Source organism: Megalobrama amblycephala, linkage group LG4 (assembly GCF_018812025.1).
Source record: "Megalobrama amblycephala isolate DHTTF-2021 linkage group LG4, ASM1881202v1, whole genome shotgun sequence".
Lineage (NCBI taxonomy): Eukaryota > Metazoa > Chordata > Actinopteri > Cypriniformes > Xenocyprididae > Megalobrama > Megalobrama amblycephala.
In genome coordinates this window covers 10,370,260-10,386,880 of record NC_063047.1, presented here as the reverse complement: position 1 = coordinate 10,386,880, position 16,621 = coordinate 10,370,260, and the positions used below count along the sequence as shown (strand labels likewise).

Here is a 16,621-nt window from a genome sequence, read left to right as displayed (position 1 = left end):
CTTGGTTTAATCTAAACCCTGTCTGTGAAACCAGGCCATGAGATTTTAGAGGTTGGAGTGTGAAAACATAAAACTGTCTTATAGTCATGTAGCAGTTTCAGACTTTAAGTGCACTAATAGTAGGTCCGTGTGAGGATCAGCAGCAGTTCAGTGCCGCAGGACACAACGGTGATGGAAAGGTTATCTCCGTAAATCTTTATTGAGATCTGTACATGAAACCTTTGCACCAAAAGTCCAGATTTTTATCTATTAAGCAACAACCACCCTGGCTTCTCTTTTGTCTACCATCAATCAACATTTTTTATCTGTCTAAAAACATCCTCCTCCTTTACTGCATTCTGCATTCAATATCTTATGAATGAATGAATGATGAATTTGCAGTTTCCAGCCTGTTTCACTGCTTTCAGACATAAGACATCTCATTACATCTCAGAAGTGCATCTGTTGGTTTGGAAGGAGCTTCATATCATTTCTTATCTATATGACTTCATCAATTAAAAAATTCCAAAATCTTGATCTTATATAGAAACTGAGATTGAAATAATTACTGACAGAGGAGAATGCTGTTTGATTATTTCTTTGACAGGGGGTTTAGAAAAGAGCTTGCATCAATGGAGCAAATGACAAGTGTTCAAATAACCAAGACAACAACAGGATAATGCAAAATGGAGTGTGAGAAAAAGACATTAAAGGAAATGTGTGCAGTGAACGTGTCTACAGGAAATGACAGACTTTAGAAAACTGAACACCATTAAGTAAAATATGAGAAATATGTAGGCTACTATACATCACTACTGAACTAAAACCTTCAGAGACAGAATGAATCCTATCACTAAATGCTAAGCTGGTTCTTTCAGATTCCTTCAAGAAGAACTGCTGCTGGTTAACTCAAGTGTACTCTTAAGATGAGTGACACAAGGCATTGAGACAGCAGGCCTAAACAAAGCGATAGATAGATAGATAGATAGATAGATAGATAGATAGATAGATAGATAGATAGATAGATAGATAGATAGATAGATAGATAGATAGATAGATAGATAGATAGATAGATAGATAGATAGATAGATAGATAAATCACAGAACAAAAGAGTGATGATGTTTACTTGTTAACATAATTTATTGATGATGCTCCATTATAATAGAATTATAATTCAATTTACAATGATTTATAATTTAAACAGCTCATGTTACATTACTGTGACTTTTTATATTACAGCTTAAAGACATCCATATATATCATCCATATAAAGAAAGACACTTGTAACACTGTCTAACATTTGAGTGTTCTTTACAGTGCTGATATGACCAGTTCTCAAAATATTAAGACTGTACAGCTATATTCAAAAACTTTTTTTTTTTAATTATCTATGATTTGTGCGGGAAAATCAGCAAGTTCCTCATCCTGGATAGAATCTCAACAACAAAAGAATAATATTTGAGCTATATTTCTATATATTATTATGTAACCAAATGTTATTTGCATAATTAGAAAAACAGCAAAATAACATTATCTAATCAACCAACATCATAATCTGACCTGATCATCCTGAACAGGCCATGGAAAAGCACTTGACTGACAATGACATGGTCCTGTCCTTATATTCTTGACATTTAAAGGATAGGCTATAGCTTCACTAGATTTCACTACAGGCTGTTCTGCTGTTCAAGAATCTCCATAGGCACGGTTTCTTTGAAGTCACTTAGTTTCCTGGAGAAGGAAGACAGTCTTGTGCTGATAGAATCTCTTTTCTGTGCCAGCATATCCCCATAAAGCTGCCACAGCTTCTCTCGGAAGTGATTTCCCACAAAACAGTACAGGAAAGGGTTTATGGCAGAGTTGGAAAAGCCAAGGCAGAGGAAGAATGGCAGGAGTTTATTGGTTACTTGGATCACCCAACAATCCCACTCCACACCCAGATCTCCCAGAACTCCGAGGAACGCCAGCACGTGGAATGGGAACCAGCAAAAGAAAAACGCCAATACCACGGCGATCACCAAACGCAACACGTGGACCAATCGACCCGAGTCTTGTTCCAGGTAGTTCGGGGTGGCCAACAGGTGCACGGCGATTCGGCTGTAGCAGCTTGCTATGACAACAAAAGGCAAGAAGAATCCAAGGGTGTTCTTCGCAAGAGTTAACCCGGTTTGCCAGAAGGAGTTGGGGTAATGAATGACACAAGCCGTGACGTTACTGGGGAAAGTGTGTATTTCACGGAACACAACGGTTGGCAACGTGGTCAGAGCCGCGATGACCCAAATGATGCCGCTGACACATCTGGCCTGGTTTATGCTCCTCCTGCTCTGAGAGTGCAGGGGGTAGACAATGGCGTGATATCGATCCACACTCATACAGGTGATGAAAAATATACTAGCATAGACGTTTATCGTGACCAGACCCCCACACAGCTTACACATAACCTTCCCAAAAACCCAGTTGTAATCCAGTGAATAATACACAGCCCAGAATGGCAAAGAGCTCAAGAACAGCAAGTCTGACATGGCTAGATTCATCAGATAGGTGTTGGCTACGGTCCTTCGGCCTGAACTGTGATACAACACGCACAACACCAGCATGTTACCAAGAAAACCCAGTACGAAGATGAGGCTGTATAAGGTGGGGATCACTTTCTTCTGGTACTGTGAAGCTGAGGGGAATATGTCGTCACATGAATTTGTCATATTATGGACCAACGATGACACATTGGGAGAAGTCAGGTTATGGGCGGAGTCTGTCTCCATGACGTCAGTGCTGATTATGCAGATGATTCTGAAGTTCTGAAATAAAAAATAAAAACCCAGATAGAACAAGTTTTATGCAGTTTGAAGCAGAAATTATGAAACGTGTTATTGTAACCTTGTGATAAAAGGCAAAATCATCTATCATACTCCATTTATCTTAAACCTTCACTAAAACTTCTTGATCCCCTCAAGCAGAAAATACAAGATTGTGAAACTCCTGAACATTTTGCCCAAAAGCAAAGAAAATGTCATAAAACAGCCATAAATAAAGGCTGAATTTCACAGGTTGCCAGAATAAATGTCTCTAGTGAGCTGAAAAAGTGTGCGTATGTTCAATCCCTCCACAGACACAGAAAACACTTTGAATCCAATTTGAAGCACTTGTCTGTCTGTTACGTTATTAGAGCTATAAAACATAGAATTATCCCACCAGATACTGACCATTGAACTGTCCACTGGGACTGATGTTGCAGCATCCTCTTCTCTACATCTTGTCAGTGTGAGAAAGAGAATCTGTGTGCGAGAGAGAAATGTGAGAAAGCAAGTGTGTGAACGTGTGTAACCATAGCTCTGGTGAGTTTGGGACTATAGCGCAGATGTGTTTTATAGCTCTCAGTAGGCTTCTCACAATACATCTGGTTACTGTTAACGTAGGCGGGGGGCACACAAAGATATTTGATAGGCTAGGAAATCAGTTGTGGAGTTTGGGGGGTGCATGAACAAGATTCAGTCCTGCTCCCCAATTGTATATATAACACAAAGTAGGTGCGTAGTCGTTCTTTTCATATTTTTCCAATGAGCTCATGTAATATATGCACAACTGCACAACATAATCACAAAAATACTCACAAGTAAAACAAGATCAAATTCTCTAGAAACTGCTGACATATTTGGCAGTTTGAAGTTTTTATTTAAAGGCAATGCTAGTTATTTTATGTATGGTTAGATCTAAAAATGTAAATAAATTATGTTGAATATATTAGGAATCTGCCTGTGTTATAGGATATAGTAAGTGAACAAGTTTCTCATAATTTATCTGCTCACCACTGTCATGAAAAATCATTTATGAAGATTAACAGTACACACTCTGAGCCCTAAATAATGCTTACAGCTGTTGAAAATAATTCCAGTCGTATTTCAAATGTTGCACATGTTCTTAATCAGAATGCTACGCCTGTCAAGTTCACACACCATTTCTGTTTAAGTCATTGGAAAGCTTGTAATTATCTAACATAATGAATGACTTTTTTTTTTCAGATGCAGTAATTATTTAACCACTCAAACGATCTTAACTATTTCATTCATATTTGGTTCATATTATACATCCTATAGCTTTAGAAGTTCAGCAAAATTCAAATTTGCCTAGTGATTCTGCCCCCTTGAAAAAAAGAAGAAGAAGAAAAAAGACATTTAAACAATTCTCTCTTGTGTCAGCTAACTGTCTGAAAGTGCAACCTGTCTTCCTAATTTGTAATACATTTCAGCAAAGAAAATAAAATAAAGTGACTCCTGTGGCCGGTTGCATCTATGGCGACATCCTTTTTTTTTTTTTTTCTTCAAGACTTTTTTTTTATCTCATTTACATAAAAAGTTTAGACTGATTATCCCTAACTAATTGCTTAACTTATAATAGCTGTTTATGCAACGGGTCCCTGGAGCCACAGTGCAAAACATGTAACAAGATAAATCTTTTAGACTGTGCTGACATCATATCCTTTTCATTTTTGATAGATTTTAGTCTTTCATTACTGGAATTATGAAAGAGATAATGAGATTAATAGTTTGAGTATAATATCTGACATGATAATAGCAATAGCACCTATGAAATGCATCCCACTGGCTAATGCATCTCCTTACATATTTTCCAGATATACTTCTAAATTTACATTCAGGATCTTAAGAAGTTAACTTAAGGTAACTTAGTAATTTTTCTTGCAAGATGTTTTTATTTTTAATGTTCAAAACTCAGGAAAAATTACCACAGCGCTCTGCAGCTTAACATACCTTTCAGTTTCCGGTGCAAAGTTAGAGAAGTCTTCAGTCCCTCTGAGGTGTCGATAAACTCCTGGCACACGTTTCACACTGAAAAACGAGCCAAAGAAAGCTTGCTTAGCCCCCAGCAGACTTTTCCATTTTGGAGTCGATTCTCTGCGTGTGTAAGTATATGAGGGAGTAAACAGCCAACCAGATGTAGGATTTGTTAAATTTTTTTTGCGTCCACATGTCCACTGGGAAAAGGAGGGTGGAGAAGGATGTTGTAGGGAGGGAGAGAGAGAGAGAGAGAGAGAGAGAGAGAGAGAAGTGTTTTTTTTTCCTTTTGGTAAATGCCTGCGTTTGTTTTAAATGCATCTGTCCAGCAACTCTGTGTGAACACTAAAGTAAAAGAGAGAGAGACTGCAAACGTAACCAGGAGGAAACACTCCAGCATTACACACACAAATCTAATGACCTGAAAAATTAAAGACAGATGTGCAACAGAAAAGTTTATTGTGTAATGTTTAAATGTGCTGCAGTTACATTTCATCATCATTCACAGTGAATGAACATGCAAATGTCTGTACATCTATCTGTTCTTTCTAATGTAAATTTCCTGCATTCCTGCTAATGAAAGTGCGGGTCACTGGTCTCACGAGAGTTTTGAGGTTCTGCCTCTAAAATGTTGGTAAAATTGTGTCTATCAAACAATTTTACCCAGAGTGTGAAACCAGATAAGCTTCTTAAAACACAGGAAATTGAGAGACGTCAGAGGCTCCCCATTCACTCTGGACTGTGGTTACCGTGGCGACGACCCAGAGAGAGACCCCTCAGAGGTCACGGGCAGATGTGTTCTAACAATCTCATAATGAGGCAGATAATGATGTCTCAAACGAGGAGGGCTAAGATAACCAAAATGGCCAATTACGGTTGACATTACACAGCAGCGTGCGTGTGTTTACAAATGAGTATATCCTATTTTCTTCCAAACAACTGAAGGAACAGAACATACTGTTTGTCCTTCAGGCAAACATGCTTTTGAGTTTCTCAGTGGCTGTCAATCCCTGTAAGCACTTTCTTTAATAAAATTTTGATCAAAAGAAAACAATGTTGCAACAAAGGGGCTTTTTGGTGGTGTTGCATGTTCAGAGCTGCTGTTGAAATCAGAGTGTCTCTTGAACCCACTGACTCAAATTCATCCTCCGTTTTGGAGAAACACTAGAACTAAGCAGCGATTGAATCGAAAGGGACTCTGGAATGCTGCTGTAGCCTGTAAACTCTAGAATTCCAGCTGAGATGATTCATTTGGTCTGGACATACTAAGCATTGCTACATCTATAACTTAACATAATTGAAGGCTGAAGGGGGGAACAATGTACAGCTGTGGCTACTTACAATGACATCTTTTAACAGTAGAAGCATAACTCAAGCAACGGACATCACAGACAAACCAGCAGCTGTTTTTATAGAGAAAATGGAAATTAAATTACATACACCTTTGATTTAAGTCTAAAGCTGCATAAACATTGACCAATTAAACTCCCCTCATGAAATTCATTCTAGGGCACACAGTAGCTTTCGTTCAGTTTTATGACTTCACTCATCCATGGTCTGATATATATATTGATCAGCAAGAGAATTAATATTAAAATGCCATTTAACAAAGTTCGATGTGTCATGGTTTGTTTGTTGGAGCATAAATGCTTTTAGAAGTGCTGTTATTGTGACAGTGAGTGTGACTGACCTCAGAGATGGCACTTACTCAAATCCACATCTATCCTGTCACTGAAAAAATGTCCCTCTTCTCAAACACTGCCTTCTGACATCCATCAAGGGTTACAGAGAGAGAGAGTTAACAAATCTTCATTTTTCAGTCATAAATGGATCTTAAGACAAAGTAAGGACATGAGAAATTCTGTTTGAACATTTGAACTGAGGGAAGGATGGAAGAATGGAAATGAAAGAATGACAGAAAGAAACAAAGAAATAAACATTGCTTGTCTGAAAGTAAGCTTTAAAAGTTAAATATTGACGTGTTAGAAGATACAGTGAGTACAGAAAGTATTCAGACCCCCTTAAATTTTTCACTCTTTGTTATATTGCAGCCATTTGCTAAAATAATTTAAGTTCATTTTTTTTCCTCATTAATGTACACACAGCACCCCATATTGACAGAAAAACACAGAATTGTTGACATTTTTGCAGATTTATTAAAAAAGAAAAACTGAAATATCACATGGTCCTAAGTATTCAGACCCTTTGCTCAGTATTTAGTAGAAGCACCCTTTTGATCTAATACAGCCATGAGTCTTTTTGGGAAAGATGCAACAAGTTTTTCACACTGGATTTGGGGATCCTCTGCCATTCCTCCTTGCAGATCCTCTCCAGTTCTGTCAGGTTGGATGGTAAACGTTGGTGGACAGCCATTTTTAGGTCTCTCCAGAGATGCTTAATTAGGTTTAAGTCAGGGCTCTGGCTGGGCCATTCAAGAACAGTCACAGAGTTGTTGTGAAGCCACTCCTTCATTATTTTAGCTGTGTGCTTAGGGTCACTGTCTTGTTGGAAGGTAAATTTTCGGCCCAGTCTGAGGTCCTGAGCACTCTGGAGAAGGTTTTCGTCCAGGATATCCCTGTACTTGGCCGCATTCATCTTTCCCTCAATTGCAAACAGCCGTCCTGTCCCTGCAGCTGAAAAACACCCCCACAGCATGATGCTGCCACCACCATGCTTCACTGTTGGGACTGTATTGGACAGGTGATGAGCAGTGCCTGGTTTTCTCCACACATACCGCTTAGAATTAAGGCCAAAAAGTTCTATCTTGGTCTCATCAGACCAGAGAATCTTATTTCTCACCATCTTAGCAAACTCCATGCAGGCTTTCATGTGTCTTTCACTGAGGATAGTCTTCCGTCGGGCCACTCTACCATAAAGCCCTGACTGGTGGAGGGCTGCAGTGATGGTTGACTTTCTACAACTTTCTCCTATCTCCCGACTGAATCTCTGGAGCTCAGCCACAGTGATCTTTGGGTTCTTCTTTACCTCTCTCACCAAGGCTCTTCTCCCCCGATAGCTCAGTTTGGCCGGACGGCCAGCTAGGAAGGGTTCTGATCGTCCCAAACATCTTCCTTTTAAGGATTATGGAGTGCAGCAGAAATTTTTTTGTAACCTTGGCCAGATCTGTGCCTTGCCACAATTCTGTCTCTGAGCTTTTCAGGCAGTTCCTTTGGCCTCATGATTCTCATTTGCTCTGACATGCACTGTGAGCTGTAAGGTAGACAGGTGTGTGGCTTTCCTAATCAAGTCCAATCAGTATAATCAAACACAGATGACTCAAATGAAGGTGTAGAACCATCTCAAGGATGATCAGAAGAAATGGACAGCACCTGAGTTAAATATATGAGTGTGTCACAGTAAAGGGTCTGAATACTTAGGACCATGTGATATTTCAGTTTTTCTTTTTTAATAAATCTGCAAAAATGTCAACAATTCTGTGTTTTTCTGTCAATATGGGGTGCTGTGTGTACATTAATGAGGAAAAAAAGGAACTTAAATGATTTTAGCAAATGGCTGCTATATAACAAAGAGTGAAAAATTTAAGGGGGTCTGAATACTTTCCATACCCACTGTATAGGCTACTAAATTCATGTCCTTGTTTTCCTTGATATGTTTTAAATTAAGGTCATATGCAGTGCAGTTAGCCACATGTTAGCGGTGATTACTTCAGAGCAACAGATGTAAATGACTTTGTTCTAACTAAAACATGCGAGAAATGGTTTTATGTGACCACTGGGAAATGGAACATAATTGTAAATGATCACAAATGGCACAAATGTCATACAGAGATGATTTTGACTGAACAGAAGAACTTTTCAGAGAAGCTTTTATTCGCTTCACTCTGATCTGAAGGACAGATTTTCAGATGAAAGGATTACATGCAAGACTCACACAAAGACAAATGTAGTTACGGAGCAGTAGTTCTTTCTGTTTGGCAAATTGTCAATATCAGATGTTCTTTTAATTACTTTTAAAGAATCTTTCAAAGGATTTCATTGAAATCGATTCATTCTGACAGGAAATGCAGCTCTGCCTTGATATTTGAAGAGTTTCGTTGCAAAACGAGATATATCCATTTTGAGAAATGTTGGTTATTTGACATTATTATTTAAGACATCAACAGTCAAGTTCATTCAATTTTTTGTACATTAAACTATTACTTGAGCTCAGTGAAGGCCAGGGACACAATATTCTTAAAATCCAGGATATTTTTTATTTAATTTTATGTCCATAAATAGTTCATAAATAAGTCAAAAACCATGCCAAAATGCAACATATTTATCTTAACATTGTCAAACATCTTAAATTGGTTAAAAAAAACAATACATCATAAATATATGGAATAGTATATACAAAGATTGATTAATAATAATAAGATTCTGAGTTAGTTTTGGCCAGAACATACACAACATAACATTTTTTTTTTTTTTTTTTGCAAAACGCTATATATCCACCTTAGGCTATATTCTACTACTGTAATACCATTAAGAAAAGCTAGTGAATCAATGTTTTGTTTGTGTGTGTGTGTGCGTGTATTTTCTTGAGTGTCACATGGGCTTCAGATGCCAGTGTGTGCCTTTTAGTCTACTCTTCCCCCCTGTGGACATCACTGGTCACAGCCAAAGCGTGATTGTAGAAGGCCTCGACGTTTGCTGGGGCACCAATGGCTTTAAGCAGGCTGATGATGTCCTTCTTCTTCACAGCCTTCACTGTGGTCATCATGGGCAGGGGATCTGCTTTATACTGGCCCCAGTTGTTGCCTCTCTTCAGGAGAGTGTGCTGGTAGGTGGGACCGCTGAAGGTGGTTCTCACCCCCAACCCTTTGCCATCGATCTCCAGCACCCGGGCTTCGCTGATCTTGTAAGACCGCGTGGACTGTATGAGAGCCTTGGCTGCAGCTTTGTGGTCAAAGCTCTCCCAGTCCTTCCCGTACACATACACAGAGCCATGCTTCTTCAGGATGTTGGTGTATTTGTCTGGCAGGAGGATGGTGTCCTGCTTACGAATATCCTGCTCAATTCTTCCAAAAACTCTGTCAACAGGGAGAAAACTATGGCCACGGACAGGGAAGAAGCACTCCATTTTCACATCTTTAAAGATAGTGCTTCGTAGGCTGGACAGCATTCCCACCATTGTACTGTTCTTGTTCTGTCCATAGCAGGAATCGCTGAAGAGCCTCAAATGGCCAGCCTGTTGGACATCTTCGGCTAAACTGGTTCTCAGGCAGTGGTCCAGGGCAGAGGCGGTCATGTTGCTGTCTTTTCTATTTTGATTTTCAAGCCACACGTAGAGATGACAGTCACTCAGTGCCTGCAGACTCCTCTCTCCATGGTGGACCACAACACCAAACACATACATGTAAAGCTGCCTAGAGTAGTAGGTCTGGCCAATGGGAGACTTGGGCAGAGAGAGGTTCTGCATCATGTCAAAGCAGACAGTAACTGTGTCCTCCACTGCATTTAGCAATGTGTAGAACACCCGGGCTCTGCGTCGGTGGAGCATGACAGACACGATCTCTGCCTTCCTCTCTTCCTCAGTAAGGTGAGGATCTTTCATACGGAGTCTCGAGCTCATACAGGTGGCACAGCAGTCCTTTGCTGGATGCCCAAATCCCAAGTTGAATGAGGTGCAGAAAACATTGTAATACAGGGAGTAGCTGATGTCCCTGTGGTTCTGCTCCTGGAACAGCCGGTGCATTTTGGTTACTGACATGTCACTTGGGAGGTACTTCCGTCCAGGTGCACCACGACGAGCGTAGTGGCTGGCCTTGCACATGAATGAGGACACATGCTGAACTACTGCCTGCCTGTTCTCCATCTTCTCATCAACATTTCTGGTTCCACCCCTGCACTCTGGTCTGGCTTCACCATGTTGACTGAAGTATTTCACCACTCTGGAGACTCTGTCTTTACTAACACCTGTGGAGTACAGAAAAGGTATTAATAAGGTTGTCTGTGTTTTTTTTCTGGAACCTGAAAATCATAAATTAATTGAATAAAAGGCTACATCTCTGGCTTCTACCCAAGATTGAACAGGCCATCTTAGACTATAGTTTATAGCACCTGGGTTAAGGATGGGCATTTGAAGAAATCTTTTGGATCATCAGTGGGAAAATTAACAATAATTAATCAATTAATCGTAAATATTCATAATATTCAAAAATATAATGCCATAATAAACATAATGGGACTATGGCGTGTGCCAGTAATCCAGGGCAGTCCCTGAATGAAAAGGTCGGATAACAACTTACGGACGTCTGTGTGCTTGTGCTTCACATAGGGACAGTGGGCATTAAAAAAAAAAAAAAAAAAAAAAAAAAAAAGCACCGTTGCGCTGCCTGGCTAGCTGAGCTGTCAGAGCAAACAAACTGCAGGATGTTTATCGTTTCAACCATCCTTAAACAGCTTTGGACTATTTGTGATTAGTTACAATTTAAATAAGTAAGATTAAGTTAGTTAGATAAACGACTTGTAGCTTGTTACAGAAAGAGTGGAGGCTCCTTCCACACCGCTGTTGAAAACCAAACCTGTATGATCAGAGCGGGCGGAGCCGCGGTGTCACAGTTCTTGTCTCTGTTGCACCGAGTCCGCGACACAAGCTCGCCTCGCCCCGTCATATTTAATTAATTATTTCACTGTAATAATAATAATAATAATAATAATAATAGCTTATAGAGTTTATTGGTTGCTGTGAAAAAACAACCGTTTATTTTTCTCCATAACAACCTGTGCCCTTTATGATCCCTTATAATAAATCAACAACAACAAGAATTAACGTGAGGTTTTAGGCTATAAATAATAGGTGCAACCGCATAAATAAATCTTCAGATAGGCTACTCAGCTACATGTAAGAAATTATTTAAAAAATAAACTTACCAAGGACACTTAGAAATGTAGCCTTGCAGACAGGTATCTTGTGATGGGGAGGAGCGCAGGACAAAAGGCAGTATTTCACTGTAACCTCCCTGGCTTTCTTCTTGACATCAGCGGAGACTCGTACCCTGCTGCATTTGCTTATTGTTGACAGACGCAGGAGTATTTTATCCTGGTCCACTTTTGTAGCGTTTTTATACATTTTTGTGAAGTTGAAGGCTACATCTTCATCTGACAGTTTGTCGGCATGACACATACCAACATTAGGCCTACTCGCAGTCGCACGATGACCACAATTAATCTTTGGATGTTTTCCCTCCCCTGAATGCCTTGCCCGTTTGGTCTCCCCCCTTTGATGATTTTCTATAGATGCCTTCCTCTTTCTCCCAACAGCAGCTGGAATGACCGGCTCCAATCCGTCATCGAAATCCATAACGTTAGCTTGACTCTGAAGCTTTGATTCTCTGACTGACAGACAGCTGTTGATCAGTGACGTAGCCTACGTTACTGACAGCTCGCCTTATAAACAATAAAATGGTAAACGTTTTTTAGTTAGCCTATTGAATCCTCTTTTTAAAAACATATGTTTTTTTGTTTTGATATTATCGTTAAATCACTGAGCAAACTCGGAGCACTTCACCGGCGGTGACTCTCTCCTCGCGTGACATCCTGAGCTCGCGCAGCATCCTGAACGTTCTATAGCCTAACCGTTATATCGCACTTTGTAAAGAAACTGGGCTGGCGGATATCGCGTTTTGTGAAAAAAATACATTTTGTAGTAGGCTTAAAATGTACATTTTTAAATCTTATTAATGGCAGCAATTCACACATAGATTAAGGTACATCTGAACAATGATTTCCAATAATAAAATCCAAATGTCAAAAAATGGCGTTTATCGCGTTTTGCAACGAAACTCTTCATTTGTTGTTGTACAGTTTGTACAACCTTTTATCTTGTGGCTAGCTATGTTTCTTTTGGCCAAGCTCATTTATATTGCTAGGTTGTTCTCGCCGGTCATTCGTAAGGTGGTTCTGTTTTCCATTAATCACAGTGGATAAGTACTTCACAAAGTCCTGTCTTTTTAGAATTTACTTTGTTTGGGTTTACTAACAGATAAATCATGTTTATTTGTGTTTCAGTTTGGATTTGTCTGTTTAGGTTCACATGAATGTTAATGGAAATTCTGGGCAGAATGGGCTCAGATCTTGTTATCGCAAGGCTAGTGGGTTTTGAGTTCCTGCACTCCTTTGAGCCACCTTTGTGTTTATGTAAACAACTGACACTTGTAAAGCTTGCTTTAACAGGGAGCATTATGATTTTGTGGCATTGCTTGTGGAATAAGCGGGCTGGTACGCACCGGTACTGTTGTGCCAAATTATTACCGCCCTAGTATTGGTAGGTTTAGGATTAGGTGTAGGGGAGGGGTTAGGATTAGGCAATCAGGTAGTGACTTTAATGAGGGGGGTAATAATTTGGCAGGGAGTCGAAATTCGCCAGAACACTGTCACTTTTATATTTTAATCTGTTGTGCACTCTTACTTTTTCTCTTGAAGGCTACTGGCACTTCTCACATGTTGTCAGAACATGACTGACTGACTTCCCCACATCCAGACCTCGATTTCAACCCTCTGGAGTAGCGGCACTTTTTTTTCCCACTTCGAGCACTGGCTGTACGGCACAAATAGTAATCTGGACCTCTGAAAACAGACACTGACCTGACACTGAGTCTTGTTGTGTACATTTTAACTGAATTAAGTCCAAATTTGGGATCACTCTGAATAGTTCTGGAGAATTGCTTCATTTGTCTCTGAGTCGTTCAATTGCAGTGGCTTGTCCATCTGAAAAATGTTCAAAAAGCAAAACATTCCACATCAAAACCTATGCTACTTTAATGATGTATTATTCTATAATCATATTCACATACATACACAGAGAGAGAGAGTTTTCTATAAGAATTGTGTACATTGCAGTTTGACTATCTAAATGTGAGAGACAGCACTGAGAAAGAGCAGTTTTAATTTTTTGTAATAAAAGAACAAATTTTAAAATACAAAAAAAAAAAAAATACAAAATACACTTCAACATAACAAAAAGTTAACCTAAAAACAATCAAATGACAGAAAACAGAGACCGTAAGAAATAAACAGAAAAAAGAAAAGGGGGGGGGGGATATACAGAGATATGTACGTTCAGAACAAAACACTCAAAAGTAATAAGATAAGATGAAATAAGATATTTTCATATGTGACAAGACAGGTCCTTGGCTGGTTTTCTAACACTTATCAGTCCAAAATGAACACGTCTGGGAAACCAGCCCATATTGAGGGAATAAGTAAATGTATTAAAACATAAAAATAAAAAAATTCACTCTTAACTGCATCTGACATAAGTTTAATCTGCATGTATATATTTATATATAATGACAAAATAAGCCACTCTATAGGTCCAAAGGTTCCAGCAAAAACCAGCTTTAGTTCAAAAACAGCATTAGTTTATTACTATAATCTTTTATCTGTTGGTTTGGGGGTTGTGTGAGAGAATATACAGGATATGTACATTCGGAACAAAACACTCAAAATCCCAAGCTGCGTTTATTCTCCCTGATGGACAATGAAATGAGAACATTCCTGAGAGCATTCATAACTCAAATCCAATCACCCTGTTTTGTTCAGTCATACAGCACTTGAAACCTGTAAAAGCCCTCTGGCAAATTTTACAACTGCACAATGTCATGATTCTGCACAACTAGATCATAAAAGTTGCTTGTCCAATGTGTCTATACTAAAAAAAGGACATACATAAAGTCCTGAACACATTCTGTTCCCTGTCAAAGAGCATCAGCGGCTCTCCCCAGTGACTGACAGAAGATCTCAAGAGAGAGAGAGAGAGGAAGAGAGAAGGGAGGAAGAGGAAGGGTCACAGAGGGGACAGGATGCTGGTTTGGGGGAGAGTTTGAAGGGATAAATTAGGAACCAGCCTCAATGTACAGAGAATGAGTCACAAACCAACATCCCAGGCTCACCCTAAACATTAATAATAGACTTCACTGTGTGAGAATGCTTGCAGTGGCATGTGTTTGTGTTGTAAGCAAAAACAAAAAAAATGCAAATTGTTGTCAAGCAAACATCCACGATCCTCACCTAGGCTATAATTAAACTTGTGTACAGTAATTTGACAAATATGTGATTTGATTTGATCTGACATCAAAAATAAAACCATTTATAATTAGCCTTTCTCAGTGTTTATTTATCATTTTACTTCAGACTGGCCAGTTAAGGCTACAGATTCTCAGGACTGTCTGAGAGATTATTTAAAATGTTTTTGTGGCATATCACTGATATTAATTGCAAAGAAAAAAATGAACGTATCAGAGATGTTTGCAAAAATATGAGTTATTTTAACACTATAAATAAGGTGTTGTCAGGAACCCCTAACATAAAAATAAATATTTTTTTAGTAACAGTTTAAATCTGATTAACTACTAACAAAGTGCTGACCAGGTTTTTCAATTAACGTGACCATTCAATTCCTTCGCCGTATCTTGGATTCATTCTGTAATGTTCTATACAGAAAGATTTGTGTTTAAATAAACTATAGTCAACAAGATTTTTTTTAAAGAGGTTGTTTCTTCAACCATACATTTTACAATAAAATACTGAACAAATTAATATATACATTTTCTAATACTAAACAAAGACAAAATGAAATAATCAGTATGAATCAATATTGATAAAATAATCAATAACAAATTTAATAATCCACAGACACCCTGCTGTACCTTCATGTACCCCAGGTATCCAGAGACCCCCAGCTGAAAACACTGCATCAAACTTACTAGGGAAAGAACTGTACCAACATTAAAACAAGGAACATGAAATTCTTTTATGGATGAATTTGAACTACTAGACTGATGTTGTTTCACTCTATGGGGTACGCAAGCGTAAAATAATTGAAATGTTTGGGTTATTTAGAACAATAAGTGATTTGCCTACCCTCAACTAAATGTCTGACATCATCACAGACTGAACATATCAGAACTTCCAGAAAACAGGTATCACCTTACTATCGCTGGAACAACAGGGAAGGGGGGAATGAATGGTTCAAAGGTGATGAAAACCAGAGGAAAATAAAAAATAAGATCCTCACACACATTACACCGAGACAAAGACCGGCAAATTAAACAGGACGACTCAAGTTCCCTGCTCTGTGATGATGGACCTGACTCTGCACTGCCTCCTGCTGTCCTGTAACAAACAAAAATCCATAAATCGTTCTGTCGGGTAGAGAACGTGCGTGCGAAACAAACTAGAAACAGAAGAGCAAGTCATTGTGGAAGACTGCAACTGTCAATTCTGTCGATGTCAAATTTGTAGATTAAATGACGCGAATAACTGTCACATGCCTCAAAATCAGTACTTTGAGACAATCAGGATAAACTTTTAACTGCGTACATCTGTATAAAAAGCTGCTGAACCTGCTGTTACACTCTCAGGAAGATGCAGAGAGAGACTCAAGTACGTTTACAAGCGCAGAATATAATGCAGCGAGTTTTTGCGTAGGCCTAGTCGAGCTGCGGTCTTCATATGTTTGTGACTGTCTTAATATAGGCCTACACGAAACTACAATCGAATATATTAAGTACATCGCGCGTCGCCAGTATTTCGGAGCATGCGCAAAACGCCCAGCTCAATTATATTTGCTAAATATGCTACAAAAGCATTTTTATGTAGGCAGAGTCACATTAACGAAATCTATAGTGCAGCTGTGTTGTGTATGAATCACAGCTCACTCAAGTCACTTTCCAAGCAGCGAATTTGCGTAACCAACTCGAACTAGTTGCGAAATCTCCACGGGGAAATATTTTGCCCTCACGCGAAATTTCCAATTGCGTCGATTGTTATTGACTGTATTGCCCGTGAAAATGTAAACGAGACCGCACCTTATGTTCAATTTCGAGAAAAAAAAAAATACAATAAAA

The 16,621-nt window shown here is 39.0% G+C and overlaps 2 protein-coding genes across 4 annotated transcripts; both read right to left on the bottom strand.

Moving 5' to 3' along the window:
• Positions 1-180: 180 nt before the first annotated feature.
• Positions 181-6,496, bottom strand: agtr2 (angiotensin II receptor, type 2). Of its 3 annotated transcripts, none has more exons than XM_048187391.1 (4): positions 6,479-6,496; positions 4,747-4,824; positions 3,184-3,255; positions 181-2,778 (listed from the first exon to the last, which is right to left on the bottom strand). In XM_048187391.1, exons 3-4 carry the CDS (start codon positions 3,184-3,186, stop codon positions 1,648-1,650), a joined length of 1,134 nt encoding a protein of 377 aa, XP_048043348.1. In that variant the 5' UTR covers positions 3,187-3,255; positions 4,747-4,824; positions 6,479-6,496; the 3' UTR covers positions 181-1,647. The 3 variants fall into 3 exon arrangements, with proteins under 3 accessions (XP_048043348.1, XP_048043347.1, XP_048043346.1); XM_048187390.1 differs by lacking the exon at positions 6,479-6,496 and adding an exon at positions 6,461-6,478; XM_048187389.1 differs by lacking the exon at positions 6,479-6,496 and having other exon boundaries at positions 4,747-4,981.
• Positions 6,497-9,354: 2,858 nt separating this feature from the next.
• Positions 9,355-12,557, bottom strand: LOC125266040. The gene is made up of 2 exons (XM_048186526.1): positions 11,646-12,557; positions 9,355-10,688 (listed from the first exon to the last, which is right to left on the bottom strand). The coding sequence occupies exons 1-2, from the start codon at positions 12,073-12,075 to the stop codon at positions 9,355-9,357; spliced, it is 1,764 nt and encodes a 587-aa protein (XP_048042483.1). The 5' UTR covers positions 12,076-12,557.
• Between the last annotated feature and the right edge of the window lie 4,064 nt (positions 12,558-16,621).

Excerpts from the sequence above, each read along its gene's own strand:
- LOC125266040 (XM_048186526.1), bottom strand. The coding sequence starts at position 12,075 with ATGGATTTCGATGACGGATTGGAGCCGGTCATTCCAGCTGCTGTTGGG. Across the intron at positions 10,689-11,645 it reads TACATTTCTAAGTGTCCTTG|GTGTTAGTAAAGACAGAGTC; the intron begins GTAAGTTTATTT and ends TGTACTCCACAG.